At 36.8% G+C, this 21,273-nt stretch overlaps 1 protein-coding gene across 3 annotated transcripts in view; it reads left to right on the forward strand.

Moving 5' to 3' along the window:
* The window catches only part of SLIT2 (slit guidance ligand 2), a gene marked incomplete at both ends in the record, with an annotated part of 384,978 nt that overhangs the window by 283,379 nt on the left and 80,326 nt on the right, over nucleotides 1–21,273 (forward strand). For 2 of the 3 annotated variants that reach the window (XM_079697609.1, XM_079697610.1), the window contains 6 exons: nucleotides 7,414–7,485; nucleotides 11,478–11,621; nucleotides 11,734–11,897; nucleotides 12,865–12,888; nucleotides 16,414–16,564; nucleotides 19,695–19,769. In XM_079697609.1, the coding sequence (XP_079553735.1) occupies nucleotides 7,414–7,485; nucleotides 11,478–11,621; nucleotides 11,734–11,897; nucleotides 12,865–12,888; nucleotides 16,414–16,564; nucleotides 19,695–19,769 (630 nt within the window). The remainder of the gene's footprint in view (nucleotides 1–7,413; nucleotides 7,486–11,477; nucleotides 11,622–11,733; nucleotides 11,898–12,864; nucleotides 12,889–16,413; nucleotides 16,565–19,694; nucleotides 19,770–21,273) is intronic. The other variant, XM_079697611.1, reaches the window with a different exon arrangement.

Genomic DNA, 21,273 nt, shown 5'->3' on the forward strand with positions numbered 1-21,273 from the left:
AGAGCAAGAGTATGAGCCCCGGGCTTCCCTGGTGGCGCAGTGGTTGAGAGTCCGCCTGCCGAGGCAGGGGACAGGGGTTCGTGCCCCGGTCCGGGAGGATCCCACATGCCACTGAGCCTGCGCGTCCGGAGCCTGTGCTCCGCAACGGGAGAGGCCACAGCAGTGAGAGGCCCGCGTACCGCAAAAAAAAAAAAAAAAAAGATTATGAGCCCCTTTTTTGACAGTGTTTTCTTTCTGAAGTAAAGGGAAAATGTGTGTTTTGGAATGCTCTGGTCAGTGTTGTGTTGATAATCCTTAAGCCCATAGCCGCTGTCTCTTACAGTCCCCTTTAGAATGATGTTGGACGAAGTCTTGCAGAGAACAGTGGAAGATGACCATTGAGAGGGCCCCCCAACCCCTGCTTCATCACCTTAAGACTTCCCTGACAGACCAGCTTTAATCTCTCAAAGAATAAAGATAAGAAAGTATGACAGCTTTTTAATGTCAAAAGGACTTCCAGGGAGATAGCTATGTAAATTAAAGTGGTTCTGAAGTGAATTTATAAAGGCCATTATTCCTTCAAACTTGTACAGAATCTTCAGAAGTCCACCGCGTAGAGTTAGCTTTTATTTCAAATTTTAATTTTAAAGTTTGAAAATGAACTCTGGTATTTTTTTAAGAGGTGATGCTTAGAGAAGGGTTCTTATTGTTGTAAATTACTGCAGGGCTCTTAGAAACTTCAGAAGTCAATGGTAGCCAGTGAGAATTTCAGGATATACATGTGTGATACTCAGATAAACACCTTTGGTTTATATAGCAGTTTACACTCATACCAAGGGGAAGAGATGGACCAGCTCTTCTGGGCACATGGATGTTCAGATCGCTATGCTGGTCTGCTCAGAAAACTGCAGTTTTCTTCGAAGAAAAAAAGTGGAAAACTATCACTTCACCTGCAGTGTCTGCCTAGGTTCATTTCTGTTTGGTTTTTGTTTTGGATTTTTATTTTAACAGATGAAGTCCAAGACCAGGGAAACAACTATTGACAGAAAGTGTAAAGTATAGTCATGCACTGTTCTCAGGGTGGGCTGTCAGATTCTAAAATCGCAGAGCGCAATGCAAAACTCTATTAAATCACCCAAATTGTCCATAAAGTACATACCATCCTGGACAGTAATACTATCCAAAGTAAACATAGACAACCTCCCAGCCATACAAAAGGACAGAACAAAAGTCAAGTCAGTGTACAAAGTCTTGGTCCTTCAAGTATCTGTGCCTCAAAGATAACAGTTAAATGTCAAAAAAGAGAGAAATGGATGGAGAATTCTGATTTATATCTGCTTGCTTGCAGAGTTTACTGTTAAGTTCTACTGCCTTAATGATGTTGACACTTGTGGTTGTGAGAATTAAATGGTAAAAAGAAATAATAAAAGATTAATCATTTTAATTTTGTTAATTAATCATTCATCACAGTAAATTACATTATATTTTTTAAATATATATTTATTATAATTAATGATTATAACTTATGTACTAATCTACATATATAATAAACTAATGGCAAATTGGAAAAGAAATGACAACACATGTAAAAGAACTTGCTTGCTGAATTGGGATCTTAGTCTTCAAGATCATAGCTCTCATGTACATAGTTCTTTTGGAAAGCTATAGAAAAGCATTAACTTTCCTTGTAGAACTGCATTTCAGTCAGGACGCTAAGTCACTGAGAAATTTCTAGTTCAAATCATAGCAGTACATGGAAAAGTAGGAACCTTTTTCCAGAAATGGAATACACACATAATGCCTTATAACATTATAAAACAGAAAAGCGGGCTTCCCTGGTGGCGCAGTGGTTAAGAGTCCTCCTGCCAATGCAGGGGACCCGGGTTCGAGCCCTGGTACGGGAAGATCCCACATGCTGTGGAGCAACTAAGCCTGTGCGCCACAACTGCTGAGCCTGCGCTCTAGAGCCCGCGAGCCACAACTGCTGAGCCCACATGCCACAACTACTGAAGCCCACGTGCCTAGAGCCTGTGCTCTGCAACAAGAGAAGCCACTGCAGTGAGAAGCCTGCGCACCGCGATGAAGAGTAGCCCCCGCTCTCCACAGCTAGACAAAGCCCCGCACGCAGCAAAGAAGACCCAACGCAGCCATAAATAAATAAATAAATAAATAAATAAATAAATAAATAAAATTATTTAAAAAAACAGAGGGAACAGCTAAATACTGAGGCTCTGAGGTAGGAGTGTGCGGAGTGTTTCAAGACAGAGCAAGAAAAAGTCAGTATGACTTGAGGGGAGCAGATGCTTGAAATTAAAATAATGAAAAGCTTTCAGTTGTTAGTAATGGCAAGGTCTAGGGTACAGCCACGAGGATAGAGGGATAAATATGGTGAAAGACAGGTTGCTGGAAAAGAGTCATGTTGGAGACTGAAATAGTGAGCCAGGAGTTTAAGTCTTCCAGAAAGGGGTGAAGTGATTTAGGTGTATGTAGATTAACTGCAAGAGGGATGCAAATAGGCCACATTTCTTTCTTTAAATGAAGTGTTTACTTATACAAGTTTCTTTTATATGTCTTTCTGCAGCTGTACTCAGTTATATAGCCAGCTTAATTTAATCACTACATTTGCTAAAGAAGTGAAATATTTAAAGGTGGTATGTTGCCAGATACCTCTAATGCATTTTATTTAATAAATTGTTTTGTTATTCAATTACCAAAATAGTATATCTTAAGAGAAAACTGGACTTGATCTGTTGAGTGTTTTTTAAGGTCTCTCCTATTAAATTCATTAATATTTATTTATTTTTATTAACATTTATTTTGTTACATATTATTACATATCACTATTATATATATTAAACGCCACTATTATATATTAACATATTTTATTATATAACAATGTATTACATATTATTAACAAAATATCATTCAAAATACATGCATCTATGAAATCATTTTATCTTCAGGGCTTTTTTTTACGTTCACTGTGACATCAACAAAATTTCTATAATATTTAATAATCATTTCTTAAGAACTCGGCATACAAGTACATTTAGCATTGCCTCTAAACATTTTTTATTTTTCATTTACTGATTGGATTTTTATTATATTATAATTATATATATTTATATTAACAAAATAACTTTATATTGTGTTATAGCAGTGCAGCATAGTGGCTAAGCATATCTCCTTTAGAATGCTGGATGGCTTGTATTCGAATACTGGCTCTAACTCACTGGGTATACAGAGCTAGATACTAATTTCCCTGTTCTTCAGTTATCTCATCTCTAAGATAGGGATGAGATTATTCCTCTCCTGGCTTTGTTAAAAACACAGAGTAAACTTTCAAGAGATATTACAATAAGACCATGGCAAATTCTTCTCCTGGTACTTATCAATGTGTATGATTTTGGATTTTAATTATCCCAGGGAATTTTTATGCCCAAGATCCTCAGAATATGGTTTTCCCCTCTTCTTACTTTTTCATTAACCTTTTACAAGCTATTGTAGTTCACTAATTCTTATTTCTCTCTTCACTAACCAGCTCACAAATTCCACAGGGGTCTATAGTGTAAGGCTTGATCGCTGTATTTGCATTTCCTACAGGCTTTTCTTGGACTGATGTTAACTGTCCAGCACAGTACCTTGCATTTACCACTGGTTTTCAGTGAAAATGTAGCACCCTCTGCTTTCTCTTTACTGTACTCTCTTTAAATTTGCTTAGTGTTTTTTTTTTTTTTTTTTTTTTTGTGGTATGCCGGCCTCTCACTGTTGTGGCCTCTCCCGTTGCGGAGCACAGGCTCCGGATGCGCAGGCTCAGCAGCCATGGCTCACGGGCCCAGCCGCTCCGCGGCATATGGGATCCTCCCAGACCGGGGCACGAACCCGTATCCCCTGCATCGGCAGGCGGACTCTCAACCACTGCGCCACCAGGGAGGCCCTGCTTAGTGTTTTAATTCTCAAGTACACATGGTTTTTCATTTATAAGTAAGTATAGCTCTTTAACATTTATTTGGATAGTAAGTCTGCCCATTGCACCTTTTTCATGATAGCCATCATGTAGGTTTCTATTTTGGACATTTTTTCTCTTTAGTAGGAGTTCTGTCTTCTGCTTTCAGCAAGGGCAGGAGAAGTCAAAGACTGGCCAGCAGTGGTTGCTCTATCTTACTGTCCCAATATTGAAACACCAGAGTGAAACTGGGTTTAGTATTCTTAGCCTTCCTTCTTGTAGCAGGTACAAAAGCTGCCATAAGATTTCCCTGTTGTTTCAAACGACTATAAAATATTCTCTATCAGCATAACTGTACTGTATATAGAATGCCAAATATAAGCCATGTATAAGAAAACTGTAGAAAAGCTACCCAATTTGTCATTCTTGGTATTTGGAAATTGTGCATATTTATTTTCTTTTCACCTGAATTATTTTTATCTTGATTTTTAAAAATTTTCCTTCCCTCTTATGAGTGTAGCAAGATTCTCATTGGCCCTCTTGCAGTTTGTATCTTTATGTGATGATACTCCTTTCCCTCACTTTTATAGATTTTGGCCCTATTTTCTTGGCTGCCATCCAATTGTTCCGTCCTGGTCTTTGGACTTTTGATATTTTTAAATCCCTTTTTCCTTCCTACCATTTCGATCTCACTGTGTGTAAAAAAACTATTCAGCCCTAGTATTGCTATACCGTTTTGTAGAGAAATCTCATCCCCATCATATCAAGTATTTATTATAATATTTTTATGATAGTCCGTATACCCAATTATACCTACACTTACAGATTTCCTACATTCTTTTGTGATTTTCGTCTTTTTCTCCCCTGTACCCAAATTGTCTCATTAATAGTAAACATCTATTTTCTTATCATGATCTTAAAGAAAACAGAATGATTTGTAGGGGAAAGAAAATTTTCACAGTGTGAGTATGGCACGCTGTCTAGCTAGTCCTCCTTTTGTGCTATTCAAACCAACCTTTGAAACAAAAGACCCAAGTGAACAACCTACTAAATTACTCACCCTTTGATTCTAATGTGGGTCCCCCACAGTTCTTACACATCCTGTTTCCTTTTTAGATCTCGATGGGTTCAAAATGTGAAACTCCTTCAGTATTCAAAATAGCCCTTTTGGGTGTCTCTTCGAAGCCATACCTTTTATTCATCTCAGTTGTATCAGCGGCTGGCACATGGGTCAATGGTGAATATTGAACAAGTAACAGCTGGATTCAGTTTAATTGGGCATGAAGCCTAGAACCTGGCAAAGTTCCTAGCACATAATGAGTGTACGATACCTATTGCTGAGTGCATTACTTGAATGATATTCAGTTGAATATCCCAAATTGGTGCCACCTTGATCTGATCATTTGTTCCCTAAAGCCCTCTGTTCTCTTATTCTTGACCTTAAGATATATATTATTATCGCTCTACCCTTTCTTAAAGCCCTTACCTCCTTGAGCCTGACAATGTAGAATTCTCTCTTTTGTTCTTGTATTTTTAAAATTGTTTATTCTCTAATTGTGTTAAGTTTTTAAAAAAATCTATATTCTACAGAAATGAATTTTTATGTTATACTGTATAACTATACCACTGGAATCTATACAAATGAAATGACACATTGTACAGTATAGCACCCAGCTTTATTTGTTCCCTTAAGAATTTTCTTCATATTTTGTAATATATCCCACCTCTCACTGACATCTTAAAAGGGAACAGCTTTTTCCTCACTCTGATTCATCTCTCTTGCATTATTTTCCTCCTTTCCAAACAGAAATCATGTACAGTTGCCAAACATATTAATTATTTTGATTCTCATTTTGGCTTTTTCCTCCACATTTTTTTATGTCTTTATTGGAGTATAATTGCTTTACAATGGTGTGTTAGTTTCTGCTTTATAACAAAGTGAATCAGTTATACATATACATATGTTCCCATATCTCTTTCCTCTTGCGTCTCCCTCCCTCCCACCCTCCCCCACATTTTATGACATCATTTATTTCTCTTCCAAAAGATTACTTCTGACTTTTTAAAGTAATTTATGCCCATCCTAGAGAATATCTTAAAAATAAAGACAGTATATATAGATTCAAATTCAAATGACCTCTGGACAGTAAGTCACTTACCATCTAGAGATTTTCCACTTTTTTTTTATGTATATATGTATATATTCTTCTAAACAAAGTTAAAATTATACTATAATATATTATTTTGTATTATGCTCTTTTAAACTTAGTGTTGTATCATGAATACTTTCATTTCACTAAATATTCTTCAGAACATGATTTTTATCAATGTAAAATATATATTTAGCCAATCCCCTTCTTTGGAACTTGGATACACTTTATTTGCATTTAATTTTTCACTGTTATAAATTATTCCATGAACAACATTTGACAGATAAAATATTGTTTGTCTCTGAGTTTTTTCTTAAACTCTTGAGAGAAACTACTAAGTTAAAATTTATATAAACATCTTTATGACTCTTGATACATGTTGTCAAATTGTTCCTCTAAAAATATAATTTCTGTCTTTTCCTACACATAATTGTGGTCCTCTGCTTTTGGGGCCTGAGAATGGAGGGGCATCATTGCAGATCTGTGGTCAATAGCCAACATGATGAGTCAATCATTTTCATTTATTTGCTGTTGAAATCCCCTCATTTCACCCTTTCTGTGAATACATTAATTTATTCCTTAATTTGTTCCTGGGCTAATTTATTACTCATTTTACTCTTCAAACAATATTCACTCATCAATCCAATGTTAGAACATCACTGTGTGTCAAAACCTAGGCACCAGGTATGCTGAAGTAATTAAGTCATGGTCCCTGCACTTTGTGGCTACACTTAGTAGCTAATCAGAGGTAGGGACATGAGGATACATTCCTATTCATATTTCTTTGGGGAACATACACTTTAAAAATTCTCCTGTATCAATATTAATGATCACTGTCTTCACAAATCTTACATTTCTTATGCATATGCATTATATGTTTAAAACGGAAAGTTTACACTTATGTGGATTCCTTTCACTGTTTTCCATTAGGATAATCCTAAATCTCATCCCTTTAAAGAACAGTAGGTTCCACATTTACTGTTCTCCTTTGTTATATACTGTGTGCTCTCATTACATATGAACTGTGTGTGTGTGTGTATGTGTGTGTAGAAAAACATGACAATTTAACAGTGGACATTTCTATGAAAGGGGAATAAAATTATCAATTATGTTAATTTTTTTTGTTTTTCTATGTTTTCCAAACTCTCTACCATAAGCTATGTCTAATCTATAATCAGGGAAAAAACATTTGCAAATTGAAGTTTGTTTACTCAACTATGGCTTTTATGACGTATGGAGCTTACTAACCTCCTATATGCCTGAATACATATGTTTGGCTGAATTTGTTTTGCTGGTTGATGTCTAATTTTTTTGTTTGTTCAAATCATGTTTTTCCAGTGTCCTCTATGGAAATAAAATCACAGAACTCCCAAAAAGTTTATTTGAAGGATTGTTTTCCTTACAGCTACTGTAAGTATTTGATTGTTTCTGATCTGTTGAACCCAAATATATATTTTAGCCAGTGTACCATCTCATATTTTCATGGAGGCTTCAGAAAAATTTGACCCAAAATGACATAGTTTAATGAAATGGAAAAGATTAGTCTAGTGGAGCGAACATTGATGATGGTTATTTATTTGAAGACACAACACTTTGAAATTGTTCCCAAGCCTTTCTTTCCACATTGTCATAAATGTGGGCATCCTGGCTGTTCTGTCATTTATAGTTTGTGGAATCCTTGCCCTTTATGAAATTTCTCTGGTTTGATTTACCAATAGTTGGAAAGGAGAAAGACTTGGTAATATGTTTATCCACCTTTGTCCAAAGAATCTGCAACAGTGACAATACTAGAATAACATCCCCCAACACAAAGATGGTGTTTAGTAGCCTAGGACAGAGTGGTAACACTCAAACTAATCTTTAGTGAGAGAATTATCTGTCAGTTTCCTGGATTTTATCTTTAAAGACCACTCTGCTTACAGAATAGCTACAACTTATTTGTCTCAAAAGAAGTATTTATGATACATATTTATAAGAATAAGACTTGACCCCAGATGTCTTAATTAATGCTCATATGAAAATGAGATTGAAAAAATATGCTAATACTAAATTGTTAGTGTTGGACCATCAAAGTCTATTCAAATCACCAAACACTTATAGAGTATCTCATTTGGGGTACACTCTGACCTAGCTGCTGTGGATAAAAAGATGAATATGATATAATTTCTTCTCTCAACTGGCTCACAGTCAGTCTACTTTAAAATTCTTAAGTTTAGAATGCTATTTTCTCTTTTGGATGTGTGTATTTGTTGAGCTGGGGTTTGAACCACTTACTTGGTAAAAATTTATTCCTGATCTCACAAACAGCCCAAAAGTTGATTGTTTTCCTTACTTGATAAATGTATGTTTATAATTACATCCTATTATCCACACTTGAAACTTTTCATTATTATGCAGAAACATATTTTATATCACAACACAGTTCATACATATACACATACAGACACACAAATGAAGCAAATCATTAACAAAATTCTTTAACCTCACTATGTATAGTACTGTCAATTCTGTTCCATTCTCTCTATCTCTTCTTAATGCTACGTAACTCAATAAACTGATTTTACAACAGACCAATCAGTCATGATAAATACTGACCTTTGTGACCTAGTGACTTTATTTGGGCATCAAATTATTATTATTATTTTTTTATTTTTATTTTTTTTTTGCGGTACGCGGGCCTCTCACTGTTGTGGCCTCTCCCACCACGGAGCACAGGCTCCGGATGCGCAGGCTCAGCGGCCATGGCTCACGGGCCCAGCCGCTCCGCGGCATGTGGGATCTTCCCGGACCGGGGCACGAACCCGTGTCTGTTGCATCGGCAGGCAGACTCTCAACCACTGCACCACCAGGGAAGCCCAAATTATTTTTTAACCCTGCATTTGCAGTAAAGTTAGCAAATATTGTTTCTGATCTTGAATAGGATGACTCTATACACATTATAGCTATAGCTAGGTACTATAGCCAAGTGTTGCCTATTTGTTATTTACTTTCGTGTCATTCTTTCACATCTTCTTAGCATTATTCTCCTCACCATTCACTTACATTCTCTTGCTACCACTGTCCTGCCTAGTGCCAACACTAAAAATGGCACCTTTTTCTTTCCACACACACTTATTGGTAGTTGATGTAACAAGTGGGTTGATAAACACTAGGAATCTGTATGTAGATAAACCTTACTAAAAAAGCCAGCTTTCTCCCTCTGCCTTAAGTTCTATCTCTAGACTAAGCCTGCCAGAGCTCATGTGGCATAATTGACTCTTTATGGTTAGTTGAGAATTTGGTTAGGTTAAACATCTTAGATCTGCTTGAACAGATGAGATACTGAGGAGAAGAAGTAGGTAAATGGAAGGAACAAAAGAAAGTAGTGTTCAGTACTTTCCACCTAATTTCTGGACCACCTGAATGTAAACTAAGTACAAAGTGCTCAGAACTGCACCTTCTTTAGTTGTCTTCCAGGCTCCGCATCTTTTCCTTGTCCTTAGCATTGTGCTCTCCAGCTCCTTTCTTAGCTCACTAGTTAGGGAACATGGCCAGTGGGCCGTGTGTTGTGACCCCAAGTGGGGAGGTATAGGATTAATCAGTCCACACCTCAAACCATGCCTCTAAGCTCTAAAGAAAGTATTATATAGATCACAGAGAAAGTAAAAACTGCAGTTTCTGAAGGAAGATAAAAAAGAGTACAGCAGGGAGAACCACCACTAGAAAGTCCTGGCTTTGCATGTGTAGGGAGTTGAGGTCTTAAAAAGGCAAGTAAAACTGGAATACCCTGAATTACAGAGATTCTGGTGGGCAAATGGGAAAACAGTTTTCAGTGTGTTAGATAAGAAAGCATCATACCCAAACCACATAGCACATATTTTTTGAGCTACTAAATATTTGTTAAAATCCTAAGTATCAAAGCTCTGAACTGAATGGTGACAGAGTAAAAGAAGTATCAAAAAAAATTCTCTGCTCCTGGAGGGCTAAACTGTCTTTGGGCAAACATGAGGGCTTGTATAAAATAGTTGACAAGACTAGGTAGCACTGACTGACTTCCTAGAGGAAGGAATACATTAGTTGGGTGGCAGTTGTATTCTGGAAAAATATTGTTCTGGAGAAGGTGGGCCTTCTGTGAGACCTTGATAGGCCAGAAGGTTGAGGCAGGTGGAGAGTCGGGCAAGTATACTCCCAAAGGTGAGGGAAGCATGAACACAAGTGCAGACACAGGGACATATAACCTACGAGAATGATGTTTTCCCAAATATGATCTGTAAACCACAGTTCCACAGAATATTGATGCAGAATACCACTGGTATATATGAGAAAAAACAAGTTTGTGGGATATTATGTTAAACCAAGTGAAATGGATATATATAATGCAGAATGAGGGTCTTCGTGTGATATTGCAACTCTCTAAGAGGGTTATAAAGTAGTCGTTCAACAACAAATATTTATTGAGCACCTAGCACATGCCAGGCATGTGGGAAGCAACAGAGAACACAATAGACTAATATCCCTGTTGTCTGGACCTTATACCCTTGGGAGAGGGTTCATGCAGATGGCAGTCAGCAAGAACATAATAAATAAGCAAATCACACGTAACAGAAAGAAATGTGTATTTAAGAAAATAGAAAAAGTAGATTAAAGTAAAGGAATTGAGATGCTAAGGATAAGGGAGGGGCAAAGACAGGTTGACGGTATTGGAGGGAGTGGCCGGGGGAGGCTGAATGGAAAAGGTGACATTGCAGCCGACTCGAAGAAGCAACATAGTTAGCCAGGCAGACATCTGGGAGAAGAACCTTCCAAGCAGAGAAGAGAGTCTGGCAAGGAGACCTGTGTGGCTGGAGCTGAAACAGCCAGGAATAGAAAACTTGGAGGTTGTAAAGTTCAAAAAAGGAACCAAAGATCCCATTGGGCATTATGGGCTATTGTCAAGTCTTAGGTTTTATTCAGAGCAAACTGGGAGTTGTTGCATGGTTTTGAGAGAGGAGTGATGTATTCTGGTCTATGTTTAGAAGTCTCACTCCGGCTACCGTTTTGAGAATGGACTGAACTTCTTTTTCACAGAGCAGCTCCAGGGACTAATGTTTTTTGAGAACTTTATGGTGCCCTTGACAGGAGAAACTGGCTCTCACCCACCTTTGTCTACTGCTGTACTTCTACACATTCCAGAGAATATATTTAATAATTTTTGTTGAATAAATGTGTAAGTACCACTAGATTTAGGCAATCCAATCATTAGACATGACCCATGCTTTATCTGCCATGACCCCAAATCTTCAGCCTGTGATACCTCAATGATTACTTAATGTTGAGGGTAAAAGAAATGGATTTCTTGATTGGGTTTTCTCAAGAACAACAGAGTCTTGAAGATGGGTTAATGAGATACTACACTTTAATTCTACGACTATTTAATCAAACAGATTATTGAATGCCAACAAGATAAACTGCCTTCGGGTAGATGCTTTTCAGGATCTGCACAACCTGAACCTTCTCTCCTTATATGACAACAAGCTTCAGACCATCGCCAAGGGGACCTTTTCACCTCTCCGTGCCATTCAAACCATGTATGTATATAGGATTTGGATCAAACGTGATGACCATTGTATTCACTCTGAATTGGAGAGTTGAGTTCATTGCAAGTCATGTGTAAAAGTGTTCTGTATGTGTTTCTGAAAGGCATTTGGCCCAGAACCCCTTTATTTGTGACTGCCATCTCAAGTGGCTGGCGGATTATCTTCATACCAACCCAATCGAGACCAGTGGTGCCCGCTGCACCAGCCCCCGGCGTCTGGCAAATAAAAGAATCGGACAGATCAAAAGCAAGAAATTCCGTTGTTCAGGTAATTTCTTACTTTGTGTAACATTTCCCCAGCGTTACCCAAAACAGTAGTGAGATGTAGAGACAGCTGGCCTTGAGCTGAATCACCAAACATTGCAGAATCGTATTTCTTTTTCTTCTGTCCATGAAGGAAAAGAGCTGTAGACGCAATTCATATAGCACTCCTACATGTAACCTTTTTAACACACTATCCAGCAGAAGAAATAAAGAAAAAAAGATGCCTGGATCCTTCATACTGTAATCCCAGGGTTTGAATTTAACAGGGGCCTTTTATCTAACTCAGTGCCTTTAAAAGGCTGTAAGTCTCAAGTTTGTTGTATTGTTTTTCACTGAGCAACAGTAAAGTAATTAATCATGTTTCCATTTCTTTAAGAAAGTGAACTGAGGTTTGGTTACTTGATTTGCTCAGGCTCAGAAGTAGGGGGAAAAAAAGCTCCAGATTCCTTGCTTCTCACACCAAATGCCGTTTTCTTGTTTTGCATTCTCGCATTTTGAATAGGACTGTGAGGGTACATTCTTTTTCCAAAAGGCCATCTTTTAACACTTTGGGGATATTACATTTACTTATAAAAAGTGAAATATAGATGCATTTTATTAATATTAAAGGGAAAACTTACTTCATTGAAATTTACTGTTTGCTTAGGTATAATCTTTTCTATTTTCTCATAATAAAGTGCGTTCTATATGTTTTGGGTAGTATGCTACCTAACTATTCCAGGAGTTATTTCACATTTGGCAGTTAATTTATACTAAGAAGCTAATATCAAAACAAAGCCCTTTATTGCCCATGGTTCCAGATGCATTTCCTACTCACTGTACATGATTATACTTCAGCCACTACTGTGAATATACATTTTTCACTTAATTATCTATAGTAACTTTAGTCCATTCTTAATCTAATATAACTCATATCTCTGCTTGCTGACATTCAGGTGCATCTTCTATTTTTTTTCTCTTTTTTTATTTAGCTAAAGAACAGTATTTCATTCCAGGTAGGTTTTGCTCGGTAGTAGGACTAACTGCAGACACCTTTTCCTCACCTTATAAAATGTAGCTTCTAAAACTTTGATATGCATGCTTTGGAAAATCCAGTGGGTACTCTGTAGCTATATTTCCTTCTGCATAGATCACTTGTAGCTGTTTCCTGAAAACCTGACCTTTGCATGCAGCTTCTGATGTTAAACATATTACTATTAAACCCCACCTTTTTCTCTCTCTCTCACTTTGGCACATTATCTGAAATTTCTCACAGTAGCTAAAATGTTTCAATCTATGGCTTTCTACTTAAATAATTTTCTCTCCTTATGTTGTATATCTGCCCTTTCAACCTGTTTTTAAAATATAGCATCTTAAGCTGGTTTTAAAGACAGAGACCTTTCTGTTGTCAAAGAACTAGTTCTACATGAAATCAGTTTCAAACACACAGAACTGTGTTTTCCATCATGAGATTTACTTTTTTATAGAGATTTTTTATACTAAAAAAGTATCCCTTACTTTTTGCTTTACTTTGCTTGCTGTTGCTTCACTTTTTATAACAAAGCAACAACTTCCTGCTGATTTATGTGCAGTTGTACTTTGCTTGTGATTTAAAATTCTTACATCCCTGGAGTCACAGTATAATAACTCCATGAAAACAATATTGACATCCATCCTGAAAGCATCAGAAGTTCATGGGCACCAAGTGCCTTAGATAACTTAGGCAGATGAATGGAACGTTTCTTAGAAAAATAAATGAAATATTTTACCACTGCAGTCTTAACACTGTCAAGGCTGATGATTCTAGAACTAGCTCTTTGAAATATGTTTCTTTACTTATTTTTTCCTTGCCTGCCAATTGTGTAAAATGCCTCTTGACTTGTTTGTTTTAAACCATTATATAAAAATACATGTTAGTAATTCATTGGCTACATTTACAATATCCTGGGTATATTCTAGACTAAAATATATCTTAATAGTTATAAATTAAAAAAATATTTATAAGGTGTTAGTATGAAAACACATACTTATTTTCTTAAGAAGAATTCTGGGTTTGGTCTCTGTTTTAAGGAGATATACGTTGCTTGCCATTGTTGAATTATAATATGAATAATTGTATGCATTTAACAGATTTTGTTTCATTACATATTTTGACTTGAATGATCAGTAATATATATATTACACTGGCTGCATAAGAAGTAACATGTTGAAAAGAACAGTTGATTGGCCTTCATTGGCAATCTTTAAAATTCAGTGTTTTTACCCAATTAGTAAGTAGAAGGTCATCTGATAGCTATTACCCAGAAAAAGCCATTTTGAAAAACAGAACCCCTATAGGATAAAACATTGATATTACTTAAATCCCCAAATTAGAGAAGTGAATATAATTATCAATTTTTCAATCTGTCACATTTAAATATGCTTTATCAATAATTTAGAAATTAATATTTCAAATTCACCAAATAAGGAACAAAAGTCAGGTTGTTTTCATAAATTCTGATACAGGTTTGCTCTCTTATTAACAGCAGCCAAAATAGGTTTTGGGAAAAAAAAAAACCCAAAACTTTTATATCAGATATCATGGCTTAATTATCAATTTCTGGTCATTCAATTTACATGATTTAAACAAATAATTATAGAAGTCAGGACTCAGAAGAATTCTTTGGGTCTCTCCTCCCTTTTTTTCCCCAGATTTTAATTAAAATATGTGCTTGCCTAAAGAGCAACCATAAAATAAGCATTGCCATTGCATTGAATGCAGATTATTTTCAATGTAAAATACCTCGTGTATCTGTCACTTAAACTTTGTTCCCTGTATTTCCTTATTTCACTTTTTAAATGAAAGCTTAAACTACAATACAACAGATCCTCAATAAATGCCACAACATTAATTGGCAAATGTAATGAAACTTCTATATTCAGCTTTGCAGGCTTCTTCCGAGATCCTGATTCCATTTCAATTAAGTGACATTATTTATAAGTTGGAAAGATCATTATGAAACATGTAAGCCACAACCTAAGGTTTAATCCAAGTGTTCCGGTGATAGTCCTTGAAGATCTCACGATTAGTTTTTCAATTCATTTTACATGTCTACTTGCCTACCACCATTCTGGATAGCATCTAGAGATTACAGTGAGTGCTCAAAGAAAATTTATCTTGTGGAGACTTCATTTTTTTAGAGGAATTGACAAGAACTTAATTTGTGCTGTGCATCTTGTATGCCATTGCTTTTCCTGTAAGACCACTGTGCTTCAAAAAATGATTATGAAAGTTTACAAAGCATGACGATTCTTGTCACACCAGGCCATTCCCCGATAATTGCCACAGTAAGGGAGGAAGGAAGAGACCTGAGTGAGTTTTATATACATGTATGTGAATCTTAACTGGGTTTACTGTTTTTCTTTCCTTCTTGGTGATCTTTACTTTTGCAGGAATTCACCATTTTGGCTGTAAGTAAAGTGTCTGATCTGAAACATGATATCCTCCCTTTTCAATCCTGATGTATCTTCTTTTAGTCTCACTCTTTTGCACCCTTTTTTTTTTTTTTTTCCAAGAAGAAACCACAGATCTTTTGAGCCTCTCTGTTGTCCTTGTAGCGCACCTTCAACTTCTTCCTGGATGTTTTTCCCGAAAGCTGTTGTTTCCATTCTGCAATTCTGAGGAACGTTGGAGGCACCTTTCAGTATAGCCCCTTCTTTGTGTTTCCAGGGAATCTTCGGTAGTAATACTCTTACTATGGTCAGAAACATTCTGCGGGGAGAATGCATGTCATGTAAACAGTATTACGTTTCCAGAACGTCTGTAGCTTTTCTCCTGCTTCCCTTCATCTTTCCTCTTGGTCTTACCTTTGGCCTAGTGGATGGTGTAGTGGTTATGTAGCGAGATTTTCTGTTGTGCTTGATCTAACCATGTGGTTGCCAGGTATGAGTAAAACATGGTTCCGTCAAGCACCATGGAACGTCACGCAGCTTTCTACAGCATGACAAGCTGCTGAGGCTTAAATCAGGATTTACTTGTTTCTTTTTATAAAATCAAAATGAACAAAAGAGGGCTTTTTAAGCATTTCTGAAGATTATGTGAGAGGGAGAGAATAATAAAAGACCAAAGAAAATTTAAAAACCTGAGTCCATCTATTTGCCTTGAAAGCCCTAATTGAAAATGATATCTAGGCATATGTTTATTACTGGATACATTTTAAATTCTTGACTCAGAGAAAAAATAAACTTTTTCACGACTAGTAGCCATTGTGTGATTAGCTGTCAAATAGTCTAGAATGGCTCATAACTGGATCAGCAGAAAGTACAGCTGTGAAAAGCTCAACTCTGTTAATGTTTTCCTGTCCTGTGAATCTGGTTACTCTTTTTTCCAGCAAATTCCAAGCCCTTGTTTTAACCCTCTCCTGACATCCATTGACCAAAATTCCCCAAGTTGTCTCCCTGCTGCATAATCTATAGTTACCTTACTTTTTTCTTCCTACAAATAAACAAATATTCTAACCTTCAGACTCAGTATCTTCTTTTCTGGCTTGAATCCTCAATAGGTACAGAAGATTATCGATCAAAATTAAGTGGGGACTGCTTTGCCGATCTGGCTTGCCCTGAAAAGTGCCGCTGTGAAGGGACCACAGTAGATTGCTCCAATCAAAAACTCACCAAAGTCCCAGACCACATTCCCCAGTACACTGCAGAGCTGTAAGTTCATCTCCCAACAAAATCCGGTTTGGGAGGGAAGGAATGAAAGCATCAAAGCATTGGGATTTTTGTCTTGCCCTTTCATTCTCAATAATTACATTAATTTTAATTGACACACATTGGCATAACTCTCTTTGTACAAGTATATGTATTAGAGGTTTTCTTACTTCATCTTTCTGGCCCAAGATACAACTACAGAAATTAACTCACCTCTCAAAAATTCAGTTAGCACTTAGTAGTGCTAATAATAATACATTCATTTGATATCTATTTCTTGGATATTACTTATGTCCAAACCCATTTCTAAGCACTTAATAGATTTTTTTTTTTTTTTTTTTTTTTTTTTTTTTTTTTTTTTTTTTGGTGGTATGCGGGCCTCTCACTGTTGTGGCCTCTCCCGTTGCGGAGCACAGGCTCCGGACGCTCAGGCTCAGCGGCCATGGCTCACGGGCCCAGCCGCTCCGCGGCACGTGGGATCTTCCCGGACGGGAGCACGAACCCGTGTCCCCTGCATCGGCAGGCGGACTCTCAACCACTGCGCCACCAGGGAAGCCCTTAATAGATTTTTAATGTAGTCTTTTCAGCAACCAAATAAAATAGTTTGGAGTCACCATTTTGAATCTGTGTTAATTATGAATTCAATCAGAGTCCTTTTTTTTATCAGCTATGCTACTTCACTGACTCACAAGTGGAAGGATTCAATGTTTACCAAGTATGAAGCACAAAGGATGTTTTTTTTCTGAACAATGTATATCATAGCAGGAAAAGCTAAAAAGACAGAGTGTAATCAGATCTATATTTATAACAGTAACATAGGGCCTAGCACATACGAGGCTCTAAAATATGTTTGAATCATTTATAGATTCTGTGCCCATGTATGTTGGCCTTCACTGACTTTATTTATAAAAGTATGACATTTAATGTTAGTGTTTCTAAAAATCCAAGAAAAACCTAGTGAAACCTCATCATTTTTAGAACATCTTAGCAATGTTTATGTCTAGCACCATCTGGTATTTTTCATTAACTGCTTTGCAAAGTTGGTTGTCTTTTTGTGCATGTATAATTCTCTTGTCTTCAACTAGATTATAGCCCCTTGATGACAGAGATTGTGTTTTATAGTTTATCTCCCACAATGCCTATATTCATGCCTGTTACTTAATGGATTTTAAGCAATTTGAATCATTAAAAATAATATAATGCTTTCAAAAAGATGGCAGAAACTCACTACCTAGTGGTTATAATGATGTTTTTAAAAATTTCTGTTAGTTCATGAAGCTATTTCATAGGTCCAGGACTTTAGAAATGCATGGAGACCATGCAGTAAAAGCCATGAACTCTGTATTTACTATCATGTAGGGAGTTACATTTATTTCCAATAATACTACAAACAATAATTCAAATTTTATCTTCCAGCATGATAACACTTTAAATAAGTTTACTTGTCACTCAAGAATTTAGAAATTCATATCTAACTCATCTTTCAGCAAAGGTTGTGTGTGTTTTAAGAAATTAAGTTTTTTTTTAATTATACCTTTAAAAATCAGTACTGGGAAGAAAATATTTGTAAAACATATATCTAAAATATATATATATATCTGCTCAGGGACTCATATCCAGAATACATAAGAGCTCTTACAACCCAACAATTAAAATGTACCTTACCCAGTTAAAAAGTGGTCAAATTATTTGTATGGACATTTCTCCAAAGAGATATACAAATGAGCAATAAGCACATGAAAAAATACCCAGTATCATTAGTCATGAAGAAAACGCAAATCAAAACCATAATGAGAAAAAAAAAAACCATAATGAGGAAGCACTTCACATCCAGTGGAATGGCTTTTATAAAAGACAGTAACAGTGAGAGAAATTGGGCCCCTCATACATTGCTGGTGGGAAGGTAAAACGATGCAGCACTTTTGAGAAACAGTTAGGCTCTTCCTCAAGGAGTTAAATATAGATTTACCATGTGACACAGCAATTTCACATCAACGTACATAACCAAGAGAATTGAAAACATACAGCCATACAAATCTTGTATGCCAGTGTCTTAGTGGCATTATTTATAATGATTAAGAAGTGAAAGCAACTCAAATATCCATCAGCTGATGAATGGATAAACACATGTGGTATGTCCACACAATGGAATGTAATTTGGCCATAAAACAGAATGAGGTACTAATTTATGCTAAACGTGGAAGAACCTTGTAAATATTATGCTACGTGAAAAAAGACAGACACAAAAGGCCACATTTTGTGTGATCCCATTTATAAGAAATATTCAAAATAGGAAAATCCACAGAGACAGCAGGTAAATTAGTGGTTGCCAGGGATTGAGGCAGTGGGGGGCAGCAAAATGAGAATGACCGCTAATGGGTATGGGGTTTCTTTTTTGGATGATGAGTATGTTCTGGAATTAGGAAGCAAAGACGGTTGCACAAGCTGGTGAATATTTTAAAAACCACCGAATTGGGGCTTCCCTGGTGGCGCAGTGGTTGAGAGTCCGCCTGCCAATGCAGGGGACACGGGTTCGTGCCCCGGTCTGGGAAGATCCCACATGCTGCAGAGCGGCTGGGCCCGTGAGCCATGGCCGCTGAGCCTGCGCGTCTGGAGCCTGTGCTCCGCAACGGGAGAGGCCACAACAGTGAGAGGCCCGTGTACCGAAAAAATAAAAAATAAAAAATAAAAAAATAAAAATAAAAACCCACCGAATTGTACACTTTAAAAGGGTACATTGTGTGGTGTGTAAACTGTATATCAGTAAAGCTGTTGATACATATTTATGGAGAAGTGACTAGAAAAAAATATCCTAAAGTGCTTTTGGAGGCAGGGATAATAGTGGAAAAACAAGTGTGAGAAACTTTGTTCTACAGATTACTGAATGAGAGTTGGTTTTGAATTTCGATGAGTGGTTTTCTTCACTACATGTTTCTTAATATGTTTTATTTTGGTCATTAAAATATGGGATAAATTGGAAAAAATCTGTACTTCCCACAAATTTTCTGTGATATGTGTCCTATATTTTGCTTTAGGATATTCATTAAATAATGTTATAATTCTGTACGAGAAATAAAATTTAACCTCTTCCTGACTGTTGGGAATGAAACTTTTCTGTTTCTGTTTTCCCTAGACGCCTCAATAATAATGAATTTACAGTGTTAGAAGCTACAGGCATCTTCAAGAAACTTCCTCAATTACGTAAAATGTAAGCCATATATTAACCATCTTTTAAAATATCTGTAGTGTTGTGTTTTCTTATACCTTTGCAGTTTTATTTAGATTTCTTAGGAAATTGGAAAATATAAAATATTCAGAGACATGTCTATACAGTGACTACCTGTGACATGAATTTAGGGTAAACTCTGAGAGGAACCTAAGTAATTGGCTCTTTCCTATGTATTCCAGTGATGGCAACCATGTTTTCTGTAGCAGAACCCTAGCATCTTGCCTTAACTCAGACAGCTGGTTTGTTATGTGGCCACAGCAGGAATCCAGCAAACTAAGTGCATTAGAGATGAGTTCAGTAATGTTTTGTAACTTCCTTTACTGTTCCCCAAACCATGCTGTTATTTCTCTTTCAGCACATTCATGTCAACTGCTTGACTTTTTTCTTCATTAAACTTTCATTAGAAGATAGTCAAAATTAATGATTGGTAAACTTGCTTGATAGCTCATTTGTATTACTACATGTCCGCAACTCAATTTTAAAATAAGTTTATAAGCTCAGCAGTTTCAACAACACTCAGACAGTAACCCTCCCCCACCCAAGGTGGGTGGAAAGAGGGACAGGACAGAGGCCAAGAATGAGGGTCCGGGGAGCACCCTCCACATAACAGGAAACATCAGGAGAAGGAAAGAAGCATACTTCTGTGATATCTGTGCTTTCATATATGTAACTGGTCCACAGTCACATAGGCTATAAGTGGCAGAGCAGACTGAAAGCATTTCCTGTGCACTTGACCCACATATTATACTGCTTCCCAAAGAGTTTCTAAGTTTTTAACTGTCCTCCTTTTTCACTGACATTAACTGCTTTTTCTTTTTAGCTCTAAGATGCTTTTCAATTCAATACATATTTATTTAGCAGCTGCTATGTGCAGCGCTCTGAAAGGAATAAAATGGTACCTAAAAATGATCGTTGTTCTGTGGGCATCCCTGGTCTTGGAGTGAGCCTTGAGAAAGAGGGAGAACCTATAGGAAGATGTTACCTCAACTGGATGTTCTTGCCCTCTGGTCAAGCCTTAGTATTTTGTATGATACAAAATACTGGCAGTTAAGTTGGTTGTCTTGACATATTATTACATGAGAAGTTTAACTGGGAACAATCTCAGATTCAGATACATTTCTGATGCTATCTAAATACAAACATATTTTAGTCTTTCCTTCTTTTCTCTATCCAGTTGTCTTCTTTGAGTCACTAATTCATTCAGCAGTTTTAATTGGGCACTTCTTTGAAAAATCTCTTAGTAAGTGTGGTGGCAAACATAAAAGTTTACAGAACTCAGTACCTGACCTCAAGAGTTTTATATCCCTGGGGGCCCTGGCAGATCATTGATCGGGCTGGTACTTTTCAGCATAGATATTTCTCCTTTGTATTATTATCACTTTGGCTTGATGGAATCAGGAAGTGGTGACTTTTCAGAGCCTTGGGAATGCCAGGCAGTGAAGAGCTTAGAGTTTTTGTGGAAGATGTTCGTTCAGTAGAAGAA

This window comes from Hyperoodon ampullatus (genome assembly GCF_949752795.1).
Source record: "Hyperoodon ampullatus genome assembly, chromosome: 1".
Taxonomy (NCBI): domain Eukaryota; kingdom Metazoa; phylum Chordata; class Mammalia; order Artiodactyla; family Ziphiidae; genus Hyperoodon; species Hyperoodon ampullatus.